The sequence below is a fragment of the Podarcis muralis genome, chromosome 7, assembly GCF_964188315.1.
Source record: "Podarcis muralis chromosome 7, rPodMur119.hap1.1, whole genome shotgun sequence".
NCBI lineage: Eukaryota > Metazoa > Chordata > Lepidosauria > Squamata > Lacertidae > Podarcis > Podarcis muralis.
Window position 1 is genome coordinate 49,229,007 of NC_135661.1, and position 22,160 is coordinate 49,251,166.

A 22,160-nucleotide genomic window follows, 5' to 3' on the forward strand; every position below is an offset into this window, starting at 1 on the left:
GTTCCATCAAACTTTAAATGATTTATTTGACAAAAAATCCTATAATTGTTTGAAACGTTCCCTCCCATCTATAATTACTATCTGACTGCTAATAGGATCATTAGGCAACACTTCTAAGGATCATCTGCCTCTAGGCATCCGAAGGCCATTGCTGCCAATTTCCTATATTATACAGCTGAAAAGGCACACGCTTGGACAAATGACAATGGAAGAAATTTCTAGCAGTTATTGCCAAATGAAAGAATTGCAGTCTTTCCAAGATACTTTTTTTGGAAGGCATTTCATAAATCCTTCCTGTCCGGATATCAGCATTCATATGCCAAGCTGAAAAAGGAAGGTTATAATAGGAAGAAGAAGAAGAAGAAGAAGAAGAAGAAGAAGAAGAAGAAGAAGAAGAAGAAGAAGAAGAAGAAGAAGAAACAACTCCTAAAGGGAATGACAAATGATCTGTATTACTTAATGATAAATAGAAGAAAGTAAGATGCAAAAATGTGTGCTTATTACCCAGCTTTATCTACTTATTTTCTCTGGGCACAATCAATCAGTTGTAGGAAGTGTCCTCTTGCACTGTCCCTATTTAATTTCTATAGGGCTTCTACAAGAGAGCATCACAGCAGCATTCTCTTAAGGAGTTAATTCCAATACAGCAGAAACCAGGAACCTCTTTGTCTGGCTCCTGGGACTCTCCCCAGGCCCCTCCCCTGCCTGTCTCTTTCTCTCTTCCCAGGTCATACTCCTCACCAACCCTGTTCTGTACTTTCCTTGAGTGATTTTGCTTGGTTAGGAACATGTCCTTAAACTGTTTGCATGGTGGATGGGCATAGAAGCCTCTGACTTTTGCATGTCTGGTATGTACAAAGGAAGAGATGAAGTTCACTGGTAGTGTATCTGCCTTGCATGCAGAAAATCCCCAACATCTCCAGACAGGTCTGGGAGGGCCCCCTGTCTGAAACTGTGGAGCACCACTGCCAGTCAAGGTTGACAATACTTGGCTAAAGGGACCAATGGTGTGACTCAGTATAAGCTTCTGTGTTCCTATCCGTTGCTCTACTTGCTTTTGCTTCTGGCTCCACCCACATTTCCCTCTATGCCCCCACAAAGTCAATGGGCAAAGTTGAAGCCCTTTGTTTCAGGCACCCACAATCTTCAGTGTGAGATGGCACCTATACTGGGGAGAAAGGAGATTTCGTGACGGATGGAAAGACAAGCCAATCTGTGCTATGTGTTGTACTGCTCTGAGAAGAGGTGTAACATTTTTTCATGGCTGACGCAATGTCCAGCCAATCAGTGATGAGCAAAACAGACTTTTCCAACAGGGGAACCTGATCCTAGGAAGAAGGCTATTGGTATGAACCACTAACAGTGTGCTTCCTTCTCAATCCCACCAACGCAATTATGTACATTTATACATAGCCTGAAAGATATAGTTCTGAATTCCATCAGATATTTGTTCCTGTTTCCCCCCAGTGAAATCCCTGACAAAGTTACCACTAGGTTTAGGATTAGCCTTTAATTCCTCATTTCCTTTCCGATGGACCTGCAAAAGGACCACTCATATAGCCATGAGGTCACAGTCAATGCTCTACAGTATATTTACACAATGAGAACTGAATAGCTCCAAGCAGTCATGCAGAATCAGAGATCCATGTAGCAAGTGAATGGGATGACAGCAGCATGCCCATTGACAAAAGGGGACAAGCTGAATGGAACTGTCAAGCCAACAATGAGGAGCTTCTGTGCAGGATGTGTTTTCATACAGATTCCTGAACAAAAGAAATTCTGGATTTAATTCTGCCTCCGTGCTCAAAGCCACGGTTAGCCTGCAACTGATACCTTGGGAACGCAATGTCATAGCAAGCATTCATATATATATATATATATATATATATATATGCGCAACATTCATCAATCCCTCATCTCAAAAGTTCAGGTAGCAAATAATTGATTTTAAAGATCAAATGTAAAATAGTTGATTAAAACGCAAATGTAACTAAATCATCCAAAACCTCAGATCCCCAACCCTCCAGTGGGTTTAGACTAGGGATGGGGGAGAAATTTAATTCACTATACTTTTAAAGGTGAATCTTTCAAAGCTGAACTTTCTGAAACAGTGTGAGAACTTAAACATAGATATCCTTTGAAATTCACAATTCTCTAAATTTTGTGATGCAGTTCTCTAAACACCAAATAATTTACAAAGATGCATATCTTAGGCAAAAATATGCATTAAAACTAATGAAAATAACATACAAAAATGCCTTATATTTGGAGATGTTTGCAAGAATGTGTGCATCAGTCAAAATTACATACAAAACTATTTATTAAAATAAATTTACACTGAAATGATGAAGAATTTTTAGCATTTTTTAAAAAATGCTAATTGCTCCCAGCTCTACCTTTGGAGTTCCCAGTTTAAATTCAGGCCATAATGGAAAAGATCTTCTTCTACAGGGGCTTTCTGTAGGTCCCAGTCAGCTGATCAGCACAGATTGTAAATCCCACTAAGGATCAGCTGCACTATGAAATCTGCCCTAAATCTCTTTTGAAGTTTTCCCCAACACTCTAGAGCAGGTTTGGGGAGGGCATGGGATGTGCATAGTTGGAGAAGAGGGGAGAAAGTCCCATTGTGGAAGCAGAAATCCTTTCACTGATGGTACTTAGCACTGCATTAGATAACAGCTGTAATGATGGAACACTGCCAGATCAACACGGTCATCATCCTCTATCAAACATAATAATAAAATATCAGCCAAAGCAGTGTGTGTGTCTGTCTTTAGTAATAATAATAACAGTCTTTTAGTAGCTTGTAGGGAGGGAAAGACTCACGAGGAATAGCTTACTTGTGTCCAGATTCATGGGCAATAGTAAATGCCAAACCAAGCCCCGTGTCCTCATTGATTGTACAACTGCGGTATTTACTGCACATTCCACTGATTGGAGCAAAACCTGCCAGGGAAAGGATGGTTGAATGGCATTATATCTTTATTCTGCCGCATAACATCACAGAGATTCAGAACATAGTTTGTGTTAGGAAGATTTTGTGCTCATTTAAGCTTTGTCATGTAGAAGAATGCACAAGGCAAACTCACATGCACATGGCAATGCTGGGCCCGATCCAAGAAAAATGCATTCTGTCTGCAGCAGTTAGCCTACAAAACTAACACAGGCTCCTTTTCTCTGCTGACTCAACAACAGTCCCGTCAGTTAGGAAAGCTATTCTGGAAAAGGGCGCCAGCTCTTTCCTGAAGGTCAGCCAGAAAGAATGAGAGTGCCCTTGGCCAGAGATATTTTCAAAAATCTAAAGCAACCTGACTGCACTGAAGATTCCCCGGGCACAGTGCCCATCCTCCAGAAGACCCTTTCCTTCATTTCAATACCACTAAGTCCAAAATGCTGCAGATCAGATAATCCTGTAGAAAACTGTGAAAGACTGACATATAAACTTGCTACTTTCAAATTGACTCATTTGTGCTGGGCTGCCTTGGGGACTGGATGAGCAATGAAGGTAAGTATATTGTTGAGGGAAGGGCATTAAAATTGGGAAACTCATATGTGGTTTTTGGACAGCGTGGGCAATGTGCCTCCTTTGATTCCTTATAACATGACCAAAGCAAAGATCATATTCCAAGCTATTTCTCTCAAGTTTCTTTCATTGTTTTCAGTTTATTTTAAAAGCTTCTTGTTGTAATGATTCCTTAACTCTCTGGAACTCTCAATGCTTTTAAAACAGGCACAACTTTGCAGCTGGATTGCATCTATGACAACGTGAGATACGTTCATTTCTCAGCCGTGATACCCTATAATATATCCTAGCAAATGGTTTCCTGCCTAGGAAGTCACCCCTCCCAGAGCATCCATCATGTCCATCAGCCCCATAGCTGGAAACATGTGGATGACACAACGTTGGGGGAAGCTGCCATAGAATATGCCCGTACCTAAAGTGTCACATGGTTCATTCTTCCAAGAGCATATATCAAATCCAGTAAGCAAGATGGCGTGGTCATGACGCTTCCCATTCTTTCCAACCAGAGCTGATTGCCACTGGCAAAAGCTGTTTAATGACTGGTCTGCATGGTGGTTGATCATCAGTCCACCCTACAGACAAGAAGAAAAAAATCTACTACAAGCAACTGAAAAAGGAAGAATTATTCAAAGGCAATGAAAGTCTTGTGAGGAAAGATTTACAGGGCCAGATCAAGGGAGAAAAGGGGTGTATGACCTGGGTGGCAAGCTAGGTGGGCAGCAAAATTCCCAGTTGGCCAGGAATGGGGAAAGAGACTTTTCCAAAGGGATTGGCTCCAAGGCCAGTGAGCTGCGTCTCCTTCTCCTCTAAACAGAGGGTGGGTAATTGCTGTTGTCACTCAGCAAATGTGAGGCAGGAGTGGTGGGGCTGAGCTGAGGATGCATGCCAGAGAGAGATGCAATGAGATGGCAACAAGCCTGCCTTGTCACTGTGCCTGCTTTCTGGGCACACTGTAGCCTCAATTATTGGTAGTACAAAAATGACACATGTTCATATGTATGATTTACAACATCATGAGAATTCCCCTATGGAATTCCCTCTGCGGAATTGAGCTTGTATACAACCTCTCTGAGTCTGATGAAACATCACTTACGGGTTCCTGTTCCAGAAGAAGAAGGCTCACAACTACAATATTGATGTCACTTCCAATTGTGCCATCCTTAAAAAGACTTGATACCTATGTGAAGGTTAGCACAAACAAAAAAGAAAGGAAAATAACAAGTAGTAAGCAAAAGGAAAATAAGTTTTTAATCCATCCCTTCACAAGTACTATATTAAATGCAGACAGCACGAAGATGTGCTGGATGACATATTAATTTACAAAGACATGATCCTTCAGGAAATATTTCTATGCAATTCACAACATGAAATTAATTGGATCATCAGTCTTAAACATTTTTGCAGACAAACATTAATGGCAGTGACAGCCCAATGTCTTCAATACAATAGCCTGATGACTCAGTGCCAGAATTTGAACTGGGGTTCTTCCAGGTTCACAGCTCAGTTGCTTACCAATGGTCACATCTGAACATGGAGTGAGCCACAGCAAGCCCCAAGGTCATGTGCCCCCCTCTTTCCCCCCTCCTCTGGCACAGCCACATAAGGAGGCAAAAGGAAGCTTTTACTTCTGTTTTCTGTTAACCACACTTTAGTGTTGCATTCAACCCCTCAACAGTGACCACAGCTAACTATGGTTTGGCAAAACAAGCCAGCTTCATAACCCATCATTTGAAGTCAAAATTAACATTAAGCATATTGTGTCAATTTAATGACATCACAAGGTGCAGTTAAACACCACTGGGTAGCTACTTATGGGAGAAGCTCTTCTATTCCATACCCAGGTGTCAGGGCTTTAAAGATCAACACCAGAACCTTGAATTGTGGCTGGAAATGAATTAGAAGCCAGTGCAGGTGAAAAAGTACTGTTGTGACCCTGGTTAGAACTTCATAGGGCAAGAATTGTGCCTGGAAACAAGCTATGAGCTAGTAGAAAAAGCAAGTGTGGTATTCCTTCACATCCTTCCCCTCTGCCCTTAGCTTCAGATCCAACCATCTGTACCCTGTCCCTCATTAATGAAGGGTGACTGGACTGATTTCCAAAGAAGGAGGCATTCAGACTTCTGAGCAATGCTCTTGCTAGCATAAGCAAGGGGAGAGGTCAGAAGGGGAAGGAAGGAGCAAGTTCATAACCTTATTTCCTTCCTCACATCGGAGCAAGGCTTAATCACTCAAACAAGGCCTTGGGTTTGAGTCCATTGTGCTCTTTAATTTAAAATGACACAGCTTCTTGCAAGTACAAAAGCCATGCGTGGACCAGGCCAAGCACTGCTGTGAAAAAGGAAATGATTTAAGAAAGAAAAGCACATCTCCATACATATATTTCATTCTATCTTTGCTACACAAGACCATCAGGCAGCTTTGAACCAAAGCTCTGCCAAGGATTCTCTCATTTCCATCTGTGCTCTGGAAGTCGTATAGTCAGCACAGCCAAACCAAAAAAATACTGGCAGGGTGGTGAGGGAATACTCCATTTGCTGAAAGTTTACCTTGTTCCAACGCCCTCCTTCTTGCTGCCACCCTCCATTATTGCCCCTCCCCCACAACTGTATCTATTCACATGTGCACATTTATGTTGGGGGGGGGGTTTAAAAAAAAGAGAGAAAAAGAAAACATTTGTGCACACGTTTCCAACACAAAAATAGTCCAAACTGGTTTACAATTAAAATTAGAATAATTGGGTTGTATTCAACATAGCACTAAGACGAGCATTCTGTCAGCGCAAGGAATTCTCCTTGCACAACAGAATGTTCTCTCCCTCTCTCCAACACCACACAGCCCCTAAACTGCCAACTCAAAACTCAGACTCTCAGCTTGGGTGTTATGATTGTAAACTTTATTCCAAAAAATAGGACAGGGTCCCAACAAAGGTTGAACTGGAGGTTACAGATTCCTAAGGCATGGTAGGGCTCTACAATCCATGGCAAGGCAAAAATGAAGAAATTGTTCCAACACTTGACACACACCCTGAGCTCCCCCTTTTAAGAGCAGGGGGGCACAGTTATTTGTGTGGTCATCTCCCCCAGACCTGGGACTGGACAAGCAAGCCGTCACACCTGTAAGTAGACAAAGTTCACAAGGTGTCTTCAAGCCAGGCAGTTACCTCCACAGAGACAACCGGGGCACCTCACTATCAAATCTATCCTTAGGTGCATCCCTTGAGATGGATGGTCCCTTCCCACTAATGGGAGGCACCAAGGCCCTCTCCAACAGCAGTGATATTGTGTTCAGGGTATCTGATTACTTTGGTTCAGCTCCGAAGGCCTTCTAGCAGTTCCCTCATTGTGAAAAGTGAGGTTACAGGGAACCAGGCAGAGAGCCTTCTTGGTAGTGGCAACTGCCCTGTGGAACGCCCTCCCATCAGATGTCAAGAGAATAAACAATAAACAACTAAAAGGCCTCAACCCAGTATAACTGGAGCATCTCCTCCCCCATCCTTCTGTCTGGACAGAGGTCCTCCTCCAAGGGTCTTCTGCTGGTTCCCTCATTGCGATAAGCAAAGTTACAGGCAGAGAGCCTTCTCAGTAGTGGCAACTGCCCTGTGGAACGCCCTCCCATTAGATGTGAATAAACAACTATCTGACTTTTAGAAGACATCTGAAGGCAACCCTTTATCAGGAATTTTTTAATGTCTAATGTTTTGTTTTACTGTTTTTTTATGTGCTGTAAGTCGCCCAGAGTGTCTGTGGAAACCCAGCCAGATGGGTGGGGTATTATTATTATTATTATTATTATTATTATTATTATTATTATGGGCTGTTCTTCTGACTACCTGCTTGGCCCTTTCTCCCAGTCCAGATCCCCACTTTGACCCTCCCTGAGGTCAGACTCTTTTCTAGTTTCTTGATTACTATACTCCAATCCTCCAGCACCTTCCCCCAGGCTGGGCACCTCCAAATCCCCAATCTCTACCTTGTCGTCTGACTACCCCTGTGTTCATAGGCTTCATGACATGAAGCAAATCTGGGGGTGGTGCAGAGTGCACAGAGGGTGAAAAATCCCACTGCTCTTGCATTAACAGGACAGGTTATTGGAATAGTGCCTACTGCAGGCAGCAGCATCTACTGTTCTTCCTTATCATCATCATCACCACCACCACTGGGTGGGGGCCAGAGTGAACAAGCAAGTTGCAACAGTGAAGGGAATGAGCAGGTCAAGGAGACTCTTGGTACCAAAGTGTGGGTGCTCAATAGACACACAAAGATGCCAGCCCCTAACACTGGCCCCAGTATGTAAGGAGCTTGAGTAGATGCTTGTAGCATTGCCAGCTAATGACAATTTTCTAGGAAGCTCATCTCAAAATGTACATTGTGGTAAGTGGTTCCAGTAAGTGAGGTGGCAGAGGCTGGTAAGGAAGGCACTGTCAAGCTTACCAGACTTTGAGAAGGTGTTGCAAGGGTTCCGGGGTGCTGTCAGAGCCCTCCCAGCTCCCTTCCCAGTAAACGAGAAAAACACACTGGGTGCGCAGATGGGGGGGGGTAAAGAAATGGAGAGCAGAAAGCAGTAGGTTTCCCTGTCTCTCCATTTATTAATTTTACTTCCCCACCTGCCTAACTAAAGTAAGTGCAAGTTGAGGGCTTCATGTACTGTATAAAAGGATTCATCAGCTGCACTATCCTTTCTTACCATGTTCATGACTGTCAAGATGTACGTAGTCACATTCTCCTTGCTGTGCTTCTCCAGCATTTTCCTGTCTGCCACAACTAGAGTTTCAACATTCAAACTTCCACTCTTCTGACTTTTAATGGGGGATCTTTTCAGCCTTGCCAAGCTCCGATATTCATCAGACAGGATGAATGTGTCCTCTGTGGGTGGTTTAGGTGTGTCTAAAAGGAAACAGAGCAGAGATTTGGAAATTGCTCAGAACTGACTTTTCTTTCTTTATGACCAGTTTAGCTCAGTCCTAAAGTGTTGAGGGACTAGAACCCTGAATGAATCTAGGATATTGTGATAGATGCCAAATGCTGATTAAAACGGGTTGTTATCTGGGGAGTCCTTTTCAATACATTATTAAGTCCTGATTTGTCCGTCTTTGTTAATTTTCTTTTTAAAGACACTTAATACAACATGTCACAGAGAGGAAAAAAATCTATCTCGAAAAGAATGAGTTTCACAAGCTTATATGGGAAACATTCACAATTTCTACCTAATTATTTGTTATCTCCCTATGGGGTATGTGCGCGCACACACACATTCTCCTGTATATCTAGGGACCAATTCAAAAAGCTATACTGTGTGTGTGGCCCACTGATGATTCCACACACCCCAGGCTGCATTGTACACCAATCTTCAGAGCAGCAGCAGCCCCAAGAGCACATGCACAAAGCAAACTGTGCTAGGATTGTTGCAACAGCAACCAATATTATGGTTACTGCTTTGGAATAAAGTTGCAGGAAACCAGTTGACCATAAGCATGATGCCTTCTGGACCAAATGAAAACAGATGTGTATAGTTCATGCTAATTTATCCTAACAGACAAAGTTCCAACCCCTCCATCAAATAAAGGATTCTAAATAAGGGTTGAAACCATGCATTTTTAAGAGAGTTGAAGGTGGGATGACCAATGAGTCTTTCTTTCTATAATGAATTGTATGTGCTTGTGGATGAACTGGATAGCTTAGCTGGTAAAGCATGAGACTCTTAATCTCACAGTTGTGGGTTCAAGTTTCCTGCATCGCAGGGGGTTGGACTAGATGACCCTGTGATCCCTTCCAATTCTATGATTCTATGATTCTGTGTCTTTATCATACAGTACTTGCACTTCTAGGCACATGAGATTTTGAAGGGCTGCAGAAGCCTACACTCAGGTCTCTTTACTCATGACATGTCAAGGATACATCTGAGGATGGGTGAATCGGTCAATTTTAGTTTCTCCTACTTTCTCATTTTTTTCCAATCTTAAATTCAGTCCTGCACATTTTCACATCTGTTTCTGATCTATTTGTTTATTTTTAAAATCCTCATGAAAATGTGTCAGCGTTGCAGTACAAATTTCTCCTAATATAAACACTTGTGTGCAATTTTGCCTAATATACACATTTTTACAAAACAGTTTCCCCTCATATTATGCATTTTGCATGTTGTTGTTATTAATACAGACATTTTATGCACACTTTACCCTAGTATATGCATTTTTGTACACACTGCTTGGCTGGCCTACTGTATTGCAAAATTTGGAGAAGTGTGAATTTTGACAAGTGGCTATGTAGTTCACATACTGTTTTGGAAACTACAAATTAGGTTCAACTTGCAATGTGAAATGAAATGAATTTCTCCTCTATCCCTTGGTAGAGATCATTTATTTTAACAGCACACCTAAAAATGTTAAGTATGAATGCCTGTACATGTCTGCTTGGACAGCTACTGTGCAAATGCACTTACTAGGAATCCTGATTGGCTGCAGCTCCCTTGCCTCTGCATAATTTGTGAAATGACTCAGAGCCAACCATGGGATTTGTATCTACAGCATGGGAAACATTGAATTGTATCCAATGTTACTTCTACTCAAAGTTGACCCATTGAAATTAATGAACATGACTAAGGCTCAGTAATTTTGGTGGGTCATGTCTGAGTAGAACTTAGCTGGATGCAACCCAAAGCCTTTTACTCAACACCTTAAACTTTTCATAGTTTCTCTCACCAGACAATGTATTTCTGTGCCCAATGTTTTATTATAGGGATAGGTACGGTAGATAACTATCGTTACAGCTAAGTTAAGAAATATGTGTCTATCATACTACCTTATTTTATAAATCCAGACATCCCATCATTTAGCTGCTTTTTCTATTTCCACAACATTATTATTTCCCTTCTGTATAGTGTTGCTCTGTTGTTTGAGTCATCTGAGACAATCCACTAGGACCATGCCTTAAGACAGATGGCCACCCTTAATGAACTTTGGTTTTGCTTCCTTCAAACCCTGGAATTCGATATATCTATAAGCTCTTTGCCATCTCTCTTACTGTGTCTGCGCAGAGCCTTGCTGAATAGAACCAGTCTTGATTAGAGTAGAAACTTCTATGTATTACAGTGATACAAAGGAGCAATTTATGGTAATGTACATACAGCTTATACAAATGGGCTTCAGCTACTCTTCCCATCTGTTTTGCCTGACAGCCCCACCTTTTGACAGCTCTGGATAGTTCCAAGTGAGCTGACCCAACCTGAAGCAATCAAGGGTTATATCAATCCAATTTGACCAAAGCTCAGGTCGACCCAAATTGGCCCAATTTGATTTTGGCATTCTGCGTCAGCTGAATCCAGTGCACAACCCTACAAAATATGCTTTCATTCACTTGATCATGCATATGGTATTCTACTGCAAAAAAAACTGTGGCAAGAGAACGTTTGGGCCATTTGAGCATTATCAAGCCATTCTGTGCTAGACAAAGAAGTGGGTTACAAGACTGGTCAAATCAGGTACTGTAGAGATCAGCAGTATTACCAGATGAAGCTTCTGCTTGACTATACTTATCTATTCAAACTGCAAGTAGGAATCACATGTTTCGGTGCTCACAAATATGTAAAATACCTGCATAAAGAAAATGGACACATTGGGGGAAAAGCTCTACCATAAGGTATGTTATGGTTTATTTATATCCCACTTTTTGGTCCAAAGGCCTCCAGTGCAGTGAACAACATATTAATACAAAAGAAAAGTACAATAAAGAGTACAGCCAATCAATCATGTCACTTTTCAGTTGGAGACCAGGCTAACACAGAGAGAGACAATCACAGAGAGGGGGGAAGAGAGGCTGCTTCCGCCTTTCACCTAAGAACAAACACATTCACAAGCAATAGTCCATGCCAGAGGTCCCTCACTCTTGCCATATTTCAAGGGAGAAACTTACTCTCCTTCGGAATTTTCCCTTTGGAACTCATCCACCAGTGGCAACCCACTACCAACTGCGGCCTCCAAATAAATAGGCTTCCCCCTTGGAAACCAGCCACAACTGTGTCAAAATTCTTTCCAAATGCAGCTAGCTGGCCAAATCTTTTGACTGTGCCAACAAGCTACTGTTCTGCAGCTGCAGAAGGAAAGGGTTGGAGAGGCAAAGATGACATTCACCATATTTGACTACCCCGCTAGCTACTATTTTGGAAGTTGACTTGGGGAAGCAAGATTTAGCTAAGTTAAGCAGTCAGGGGTTGGTCTGTAGATTTAATGAGGACTCCCCTATCTTGTCATACTTTTTTTTTTCACCTCATCTTGTCATACTTTATTTGAGAGCTGGGCTCTAGCCAGAAGCAGGTTGCTGGGTGGCGTGAAGCAATTACACTATCTTTCTGGCATGTGGGTCACTACTGTTTACTGCAGGGAAAGGGGCCAGGCAATGAGGAGGTTTGTGCAGTACAACTGCACCAGACCAATCCAGTGCACCTGCCTGTGCATAATCACCAACCTCAGTCTCCTTTTTTTTCTCCTTCACTCACCAAGTGACTGAAAAGGAACAAATGGGGGCGCTTTTCTCTCCTCACCCCCCCCCCCAAAAAAAACGGATCCATTTGTTCCCTTTCTCTTTCTAGGTGGTGAGAGTGGCAGAGGTAATCACATGGTCCAAAGACAGAGTACTCTGAAAAATGAACATAACAAGCATGACTATCTAGAAAGATAGGAAAGATAAAGGACTGATATTGATGCAGCACTGCTGTTTAGGCACTCCAGTCCTGGGATCCATAGCCTGGTCCTCAGGCTGCCACTGCCTCCCCTAATCCTGCACAGAGGCTTTGGGGGGTGGGGCTCAGGGAGCAACAGCAGGAAGAACATGGGGAAAGATCAGTTGTGTGAGTAAATTTCCGTCCCCTTGCCTTTTGAAGTCAAGCCACAAAGCACATGACTTCATTTGTTTAGCTGGGAATATGAGATTATATGCTCTTCACATAATATATATGTTTAGTGCATGCAGACAGTAGTTTCTCAGGCCACTTTGTCTTGAGATTAGTCTTGTCTTTGCTGTTACTATTAGGAAGAAAGGGGTTATTAAAAAATGGGGGAAGAATTTTACTAAAGCGTGACTTGCTAAACACGATCCACTTGGCATGCCTTGCTCTGTAATTATGTATCTTGGGATAAGTGGCTTGAAAAGAATGCTGACTAATGCTGGTTCTATACAAGCTGCATGTTGAGTGCAATTATTAAAGAAAGTTAAAAGGGGCAAATGTTACACATATGCCGTAAATGCTGCACTGTGCTAAAGTTTTCTTTTTCCCATTATTATTTTTTAAAGCTGATCTATTACAAGTGTGGGTTTAACTAAACAGTCTTTTTAAAAACTACAACAAAGTCATCTTTCAAATTGAAGCAAATGAAAAGCACACAAATAAATAACTAGGTCTCTAATGGGGAACACTAACATCCAGAAAAAAACAAGGAATCTCAGCCGAAGCTGCAGCAATCAATTCCCGTTGTAACTCAGGTTTGCTTTCCTAATAAGATTGCCAAATACATCCAGGTTTGGTGTTCATAATGGGGATAAGCAAGCAAACAAGCTATCCAAAGCAGTCATGGATTAATCTAGGAGAAATGAATTTGTGGTTGCCTCTTGCCCCTTGAACTCCAGATGCTTAAGGCCAACATGCCCAGAGCCTCTGTTTATGGATTTGGGAAGCTATGTATGCAGGCCAGTCTTTGCCAGCCTGGTGCCTTCCAGATGTTTTGGACTGTAATTCCCATCAGACCAGCCACAATTCCACTCCAATTCTACATGCAATTTAACAATCAATTCCTCTACCCCAGGAACTCTAGAAACTGTAGTTCTGGGAAGGGAAATGGTGGTCTCCTAACAACACTCAGCACCCTTAACACACTTCAGACTACAGTACACAGGATTCTTGGGGGGGGGGGCTGTTTACAATGGTACGATAGGGCTTTAAATGTATAGTGCAGATTGGGGGAGGCACCGCTCATTCTCTTTTATTTGGACATTTTTTTTTAAAAATGCAGCAATCACCAAAGCAATGCCTGCAGACCACCCCAAAAACAAACACCTAATAATCTAAGAACTACTACGTCAAGAAAAGAGATAGAAAGTTTCCTTACATACATTTCTTGCGACGTCCACAAAAATGCTGCTTTTGAAACCTTCCGTGGTGGTAACCGTGACCTTGGACGTGAGACTTGTGGGCAGTGTGATTTCTGTCATGGCCAGGGGGGAAGTGATGGGGATTAGAATCTACTTTGTGCACCTTCTCTTCAGCGGTCCGTTTGTACAATACATGAGGGTGGTGTCCGGCAGGTGGCGTATAGTGGTGTTCCTGTGCTAGGTGTTGAGGTAATGGAGATATAAGGAAGTCATTCTCCCGTGTCCTTATCAAACCTGACTAAAGAGATAAATATAAAGAAAAGATAAGGTTATACTTAGGTTCACTAGGCAAAGAGTTTCTCAAATGCAGCCACAAGGAATCTTAAGAGCAGGTCACCAACCTGCTCTGTTGCCTTGTATGAGATTTGATCACACTATGGTCACATTCACACCACACATTGAAAGCACTATGATAGAGTCTTAAACAATCATGGCTTCCCCCCAAAGGATTCTGGGAACCATGGTTTGTTAAGTGTGCTGAGATCCCTATCCCCCTCCCAGAGCTACCATTTCCAGAGTTCCCTGTGATGATGGGTTGATTATTAAACCACTCTAAGAATTGTAGCTCTGGGCAGGAAATAGGGGGTTTCCTAACAACCCTCAACACCCTTAAAAACCACAGCTCACAGAATTCTTTGGGAGAAAGTGTTACTGTTTTCACAATTTAAAACACACAAACTGATGTGGAAATATGGAGGATCAAATTTAAGATTGCAAATTTGAGAAACTGAGAGAAACCAAAATTGATAGATTCGGCCATGTCTCTTAAGGAACTGCAGGCAGCTAGGCATGTGAACATTTACAAATCTCTTTGTAAATATCTGCTAGTCCTATTGACGTTTCACTTCTTAGGTATTAAAGTATTTAAAATATCGACAGAACTGTGCACAAGTCAGAAAGCTGGCAAAGCTTTGTGAATCACAAAGTTGTGCACTCTCCTTCACACACACCCGAATTAGGAATGAAAATGCAAAAAACAACCCATTCCCTTATTATTGTTCTTAATATATCCAGCTCTAGTTTAAAGGGCCAACATGGACTTTATTGAGGTCTGTGCTGCTGCAAACCTTGTTAACCACTTGTCAGCTTCTGTAGTATATGTGTAATAGATTCATCAAAACCAGATGTGCAAATAAGTTTGGTTACTCAAAGACTGTGTACTCAGAAGCAAGGTACAATGTTGTAATGGTATTCTAATGGTATTTTGTGAGCTGCCCTGACCATTTCACATTTAAAAGCAGTATATAGATTTTTTTCACAAATAAATACCATGAGGTCCAATGCTGTGGTAGAAATACAATAGCATGCAGATACGTGTCCTCTTTTGACCTTTTTGGTAACGTAGTAACACTTTTTTGACTATACATATGTGGCCACCCTAAATTCCTCCTGGGTTACTGGGTATATGATGACATCCTAAGAACTCCTTCAGATGGCCTGTTCATTGAGCATTCATCCTGATTTACTTGATGTGGGGATTAAACTATGTCTGATCTTTATTGCACATTTGTCCTGATTTGTTTGCAGGGAGATTATACAACAATGAGCACACACTCTAATTTGCTTGTGGAGTGTTTATAAGTTTTCCCATTAATCAGTGATCATCCCACATTTTGCAATGTATTACTCTGTGACTTTCCTAACTGAAAAAATGCAGGTTGTTGTTTTTTAAGTGGATTTGTTGCACTGGTGTGGCTGAGCTCTTTAATCCACTTTCATTGCATAAACCTCAATTTCCAGTATGCACTTGAATCCCTTTCACAAAGTACTGACAGTCTAGAGGTGACCTAAAATGTTTCCACACAAATAGGATACTCTGGGTTATTATCCTTCTTACTACACGGATTTTATCTCATGTTGTTAGTTGAAAATTAGGATATCTTCACATTAGCAGCTTAAAACACAGCAAGGTCATTCCCCATCCCCAATCTGAGAAGCGGCAGAGATGTCTTCCTCCAATGTACATTATTGGTTTCCCCACTCCCATGGAACTCCTTTCCATGAAGCTGTTATCTCTGTGTGCACAATGATCTCTGCGTGTGCAATGGCTTCTTCAAATGTCCCTACTACTGCCTACTCTGCATCCAGTTTTCTAGTCAGATGGAAACTGGTTTGAGGGGAAAAAATGCATCAAATATTTGTCAAGAAACTGCAGGACTGATATGGATTGTGGCTAATGTGTGACTGTGGCTTCAACATCTAGCAGTGGGAGCACACTGAATGCAGAGTAAGTTTTAATATGAGCATATTCTTAGTTTGGAAAAGATTCACAGAACCACAGATCAGAGAGAAAGAACGTGGTCCCAGGCATCTTCAGCTAAAGGAAATGAAGCAGCGGGAGTTTTTGTTGTTGCTGTTTTAACTTGCCTAAAGTCCCAGAGAGCTGCTGCCAGTTTAAAAAACAAAAACAAAATACTGGCCTAGGTGAACCAGTGCTATCTAAACTTGGTGGAAGGCAGCTTTATATGTTTATATGAAAATCATGCACTTGTAGTTGGCCAACAGTTCCCTGCAGGTTTCCATAAAGTATCCCACTGTAAAACAGGATGCTGGATTGGATATACCTTCACTGTCACCCAGAAGGTTGTTTTTTAAAAAAATTACATGATATGATTGCTGCAATCAGCACCTGGTATCCTTGAGCAACTGCAAGGGCTCCAATTGCCCAGTAGTTTCTACTGCTGATGCCTTCCCCACCCTTTCCATGTATCTATTTATTTGTTGGTCTGGCACACCAAGAAGTACCAGAGTACCTACCTGCTTGCAGACTGTCTCACCAGAGTGGTGCATGCTCTGGTTATCACCTGCTTGGAGTACTGCAATGCGCTCTACGTGGGGCTACCTTTGAAGGTTACCCAGAAACTACAACTAATCCAGAATATGGCAGCTAGACTGGTGCCTGGGAGTGGCCTCCAGAACCATATTAACACTGGTCCTAAAGGATCTTCATTGGCTCCCAGTGCATTTCTGAGCTGACCTTTAAAGCCCTAAATGGCCTCGGCCCAGTATACCTGAAGGAGCATCTCCTCCCCCATCATTCAGCCTGGACGCTGAGGTCCTCCTCCAAGGGTCTTCTGCTGGTTCCCTCACTGCGAGAAGCAAAGTTACAGGGAACCAGGCAGAGGGCCTTCTCGGTAGTGGCACCCTCCCCGTGGAATCCCCTCCCTTCAGGTGCCAAGGAAACAAACAACTATCTGACTTTTAGAAGACATCTGATGGCAGCCCTGTATCAAGCAGTTTTAAATGTTTGATGTTTTAGTATGTTCTGATATATGCTGTGAGCTGCCCAGAGTGGCTGGGGAAACCAGCCAGATGGGCAAGTATATAAATAACAATAGTTATTATTATCTTGTCTCTTAGTGGAAGCAGAACATAGCCATCATGGCAAGTAGCCACTGATATTCCTACCTTCCATGAATTTGTCTAATCCCCTTTTAAAGCCATACAAAGTGGTGGCCATCACTACCTCTTCAGGGAGAAAATCTCATCATTTCATGAATGTGCTGTGTAAAGAAGTACTTTCTTTCAGTCTGATTCTACCAACATTCAGCTTCATTGGATGGCCTTAAGTTCTAGCATTATGAGAGTTCTAGCCTCCTGACCTTGTGTCATTCTGGGGCATACTTGTAAATGTAAAGGGCTGTTTGATGCTCCCTGGATCACTGTCATAGCAGCCCCTATGAAAAGCCAATGACAGAGCAGGAGGCCCAGCAGAGGACACTTTGCTCAGGGGCCTCCTCAAACCCCATGCAGCTGTGGCTGCAGTTTATTACACTATGAAAATAAGAAAAGAGACTTCACCGGGAGCTATTTGTTCCTTCCTTTTTTCAAAAGAAATTAACTAAGCCTGCCCAGCCTCATCTAACATCTTCTTTGGAGTAAAACCTTTGCTGTCAATGAAAATACAAAAGAAGTTCATCTTTGGCAAGGGCTTAATTCATTTGCTTGCTTTGCTCAATGTGCTGGTAATCTTCAAACTGGCAAGCCACACTAGGGCATGGAGAAGCAGATCCCTACAGGGGACAGAACTGATATTTTAATCCTTAAGATTTATGTCATCATTTATTAAGAAATGACACCATTCATACGAAGTTCTGGGCAAAAGGGGGGGAAGGGAACCTCATAGTCTTCTGGTATTCTGCACCAGAAACAGGGCATCTGCTAACTGATTTTACAGAGAGAGAGAAAGAGAGAGACAGAAAAACATAGTAAATCTGTTCTTTATTTTGCTATTCTAAAGGTTTCCAACATCTGAAATTATTCCTAGAGGATTCATTTCATAAATGATTTGAACCATATGATTTGAATTGTCTGTGTTTCCCTTTCAAGAACCTGCTTGTGATGTGCACTGCATTGCAGACATCACATTGGTGGGCTGAGAATTCCAATGATGTGTAAGGAACTTATTAGGACTGTCCGCTGATTAAAGAATGCTCAGATGATTGATCACCATCCCTTATTATAAATCTGCATATTACAGAAGGCTGGAAATGGGTGCCTTTTTGAGATACTGAAAAGAATGTAAGAATAATTTAATGAACAATTTTAGCAACATGTTGTTATTCATATTTTGGTTTTTTTTATTTCCTATTACTGTAACATGCCAAAACTACATCAAAAAACAAACAAACAGGAATGTATCCCTAATTGGAGCCTTGCCAATTTAACTATTCCTCCCTGATTAAATTTGTTCCCCATTGATTAATCAAAGCTTTAGTTGATTAATCAGTTGATTAAGCCAATTAAACCCCGCAGTCCAGTTCAAAGTTGTGAGGGGTAAACTTCCCTTTGCACAACATTGTGGTAGAAAATGGGTAAGGTTTATGACTTGAAAAAGTCATAAGTTGGCTTGTAAGTTCACTGCATCTTTTCACATTGCCATATTTTAAAATATTTCATTAGCTGTGAACTGAAGCTGTGACTGAGGCCTATGACTTTAACGGAAAACAGTGAAACACTCAAATTGTTCGTATTGTTTGGTTGGTTGTCCCCTTCGCAGAGGACAGTTCTCTGTTTGAAGTGCTGTCAGAAGTCTTTCTTCTGTTTGTAGGGCTGCCCAGTCCAAGGTCCATTTATAGACAAAGAACCCTAAAGACAGAGATCAGGAGCCTTAAATTTGGCCATCGACAGCAGACTGAGCAGGTATTCAGATCCTCTGGTCAAAGTCTTCCCCATTAGAGTGAGATGTTTTGTATTTCTGTCTATACATAAATCTGTTCTAGCCCTGTCTTCCTTCCCTTATTCTAGTATAATATAGTAATCTAGCCATAATTTCATAACTAGTAGTGGATGGTGTGATGAGTCGTTACTGCTTACCAGGAGGGGAAGGAGAGGGCACTGTGGCACAATCAAACCACTCACAGGAGCCAACGCCGAGGGGCCGAGGTCCCTTTGTCCCCCCATAAAATATTTGAGGGGGTCAGGCCCCCCACAGAGTTAATGGGCATTGCCATTCAAATGGTGTGTGTGTACCACATCATGTGATTGATTATGCAGGGTGGGGCTTATCTGCCTCCACCCAATATTTTATTCGTGTTGGCACCCTTGAAACCAGTACAGTCAATCAAGTACTTCCTCTGGTCTATCAGCACTGCACCACCCTCCCCGCACCTTGCCTGTCTCCTCCTCAACAATCAGCAGCAATTCACTTGCCTGGATGTTGGCTAAGTGCCTCCACCACATATTCTATTGTAATATATCTGCTCACTGGACAGCTGGACCAATTCATATAACAAACCAGGTAATAATGGTGAGGCTCAACAACATCACTAGTTCCAATCTCTCATTAGAAGTCATTATCTTCTTATGTATGGCAATGATGTACCAAAAAAAGGCCCAATTGAGACTAAACATAAGTAGAAATTATATCTGAATCATCAAAATAAATCTGCATAATGCCTAAATGTTTAAACAAACTGGAAAAATAGAGAGAGAGAGAGAGAGAGAGAGAGAGAGAGAGAGAGAGAATGTGTGTGTGTGTGTGTGTGTGTGTGTGTGTGTGTGTGTGTGTTGTGACATGGTATCTTTAGTATTTTTAAAATATTTTTTAAAAAGCTTTAGGAAGTACTGGTATGCACAGAACAGCAGGCCGCCACTTCAACAACTTGAAAACGTGACCTAGTCTTTGCCCCATGCCAACTGCAAAAAAACATAGATTGCTGATATACTATCAAGCCATGAGATCTGTGCACCCAGAAGGCCAGAGATAGGTTCAGCCATAGGTTTCATAACACAGTCTAGTGTGATTGTTATTGCTGAAGTGCCAGTGCTGATGACAGCAGGGAACAGGTTGGCAGCTGATCACACTGTGTTACACTATCCTTGATTTACGTAGTACAACTTGCATTTCCCCTCTTCTTTCTTTTAGATTTTATGCTGGAAAACTTCAAATGTAATTGAACAATAGCTGTATCGCTATTATGTCATGGTGGTTTGCATTGCATCTGGTTAGAGAGAATAAAAATCTGGTGGTGGCCGTGGTTTTGAGCCCAGCCTCCAGACAGAAAACATTAAGCTTTTTAATGATGCATCTGCTAGAAGTGGTTCACACTCTAATGTAGATATAGATATCACTTCATTACTCATTACTCGATGACTCACAGCTGAACGTGCAAAGTGACGCAGTTGAAAAGGATTGCATCTGACATAATCTAAGCTGATATGTAAGTTTCACCTGTAGCATTTTATATCTCTTGGCGCACTCATACATGCCAAAGTATCACTTCCACAGACAACACTTGATCACTGCAGCATTGGATGTTGAATGCATGTCATGACCCATAACACTGCAGAGGGGTAACTGCTCACCCCTGGGTGCCCCCACCCCTTGCTGCTGCTGCTGCTCATTGTTTATTGGCTCTTCTCTTCAGCATTCATCACACTCTCTGGTTTGCTGTGTGGACAGAGCAAAGAAGGCGGCAGCAAGTAAATGGTCAGCCATGACCACAGGAAGGAGAATGTTCTGTGCAGAGGCAAGGCAAGGCGAGGCAAGGCAGATGACAGCTGGGTGTAGGGTGACCTTATACAACTTCTAGCAGATACTAAAGCAGAAAAATTTAGTTCATGCAAACTCAGCCAAATACTACTCAATTATTCTGGACTGCATACCTGATGTTAGTCATATTGAGCAAATGAATGTTATGTTGATGTAATCAAACAATCAGATAATGAGATGTCTGAACTGGAGAACATTTATTGGGATTTGTTCCACTAAAGGAGGCTACAAGTGCCTTTATGATGGAAACTCTTGAACAAAAGGGTTTATGAATTGAGTATCTGTGTGGTCAAGGTTATGATAACGTGAAAGGCAAAGAAAATTAAGTATAAAAGAGAATACTGGACATAAACACACGTCTTTTCTTTCTTTTCTTTTCTTTTTTGCCCTGAAATGCACACTCTTTGAATTTAGTAGTCAATAATGCCACTAAGTGTTGCCTGGAAGCAACTAGTTTCTTCAGTTTTGTTCAACAGATCTATAATTATTTCTCTGCATCGACTTGGCATTAGCAAATTCTAACTAGCCATGTATCAGACTTAGGTATAACTGTTAACCCACTGAGCAAAACAAGATGGAGAATTGGATCGATGCTTTGAAACCACTGAGATACATATGATGTATCTCAAATAGAGATACATCTCAAAATAGAGATCTTTGATGATACATGCCTAAAAAGTTTATCTGAAAATACCTCCCAAATTGAAGCTGAAGCCCTTGCTGATACAATTTGTAAATTCAAATTTGTGGTATCTCTTTTTACATGCTGCAACATCCTTTTTAGAAGTTAATTTTACAAGCAAGCTACTACAAAATAGGGAAGCTGATTTAAATTCAGCTACAAACCAATTGCAAGTGACCAAGAATTACCTTGTGGGCTGCAGGTGTGATGGGACTTTCAACAAATTTTGATAGATGCTACTGAGACTGCAAAGTAGCTAGAAAAACCATCAAACTTCAGGATAGAACAAGTTAGAAAAAGGTGAAAGAAATGGCAGTTTGTGTATGAGGCCCAAGAAGAGGCACCAGAAGATCCAAAGCAAAAATTCAAAGTGGGTTTCTACCTTGCCAATGATGATTCTCATTCTCATTAAAATAAAATAAAAAAATTGTCCAGTAGCACCTTATAGACCAACTAAGTTTGTTCTGGTATAAGCTTTCGTGTGCATGCACACTTCTTCAGATACACATTGTAATTCCCACTGCCCTAACAGCCTCCTGAACTCCACCTCACATTGTTCAAGGGGAGTTCCATACTCTCCAGAGTGCCTTTTCAGGGCATTTCAGGGGAGAGGAGGGGAAATGTTTCATTAACTTCCTTTGGTTACAACAACACATTTTATTACACAAGTCACAGAACTAGTAAAAATCCCTTAAGTTAATTTAGGATCCAAATGATTGAAGTCAGATGAAGTAACAAGTGTTGAACAACTTGTGTTGTAGGATGAGGAGTGGACTTGGGCTAAAAATAAGACTAAAAGATGAGCAGAAACAAAACAAAAAT

General features: G+C 41.6%; 1 protein-coding gene across 3 annotated transcripts in view; it reads right to left on the minus strand.

The window, feature by feature from the left end:
• Window positions 1-22,160, minus strand: part of ADAMTS18 (ADAM metallopeptidase with thrombospondin type 1 motif 18) — a 95,151-nt gene that overhangs the window by 44,976 nt on the left and 28,015 nt on the right. For 2 of the 3 annotated variants that reach the window (XM_028739637.2, XM_028739636.2), the window contains exons 4-8: window positions 13,624-13,900; window positions 8,207-8,406; window positions 4,617-4,700; window positions 3,936-4,095; window positions 2,841-2,946 (exon numbers count right to left, since the gene is read on the minus strand). In XM_028739637.2, coding sequence (XP_028595470.2) covers window positions 2,841-2,946; window positions 3,936-4,095; window positions 4,617-4,700; window positions 8,207-8,406; window positions 13,624-13,900 — 827 coding nt within the window. Of the gene's footprint in view, window positions 1-2,840; window positions 2,947-3,935; window positions 4,096-4,616; window positions 4,701-8,206; window positions 8,407-13,619; window positions 13,901-22,160 lie in introns of those variants that run through there. The other variant, XM_028739638.2, reaches the window with a different exon arrangement.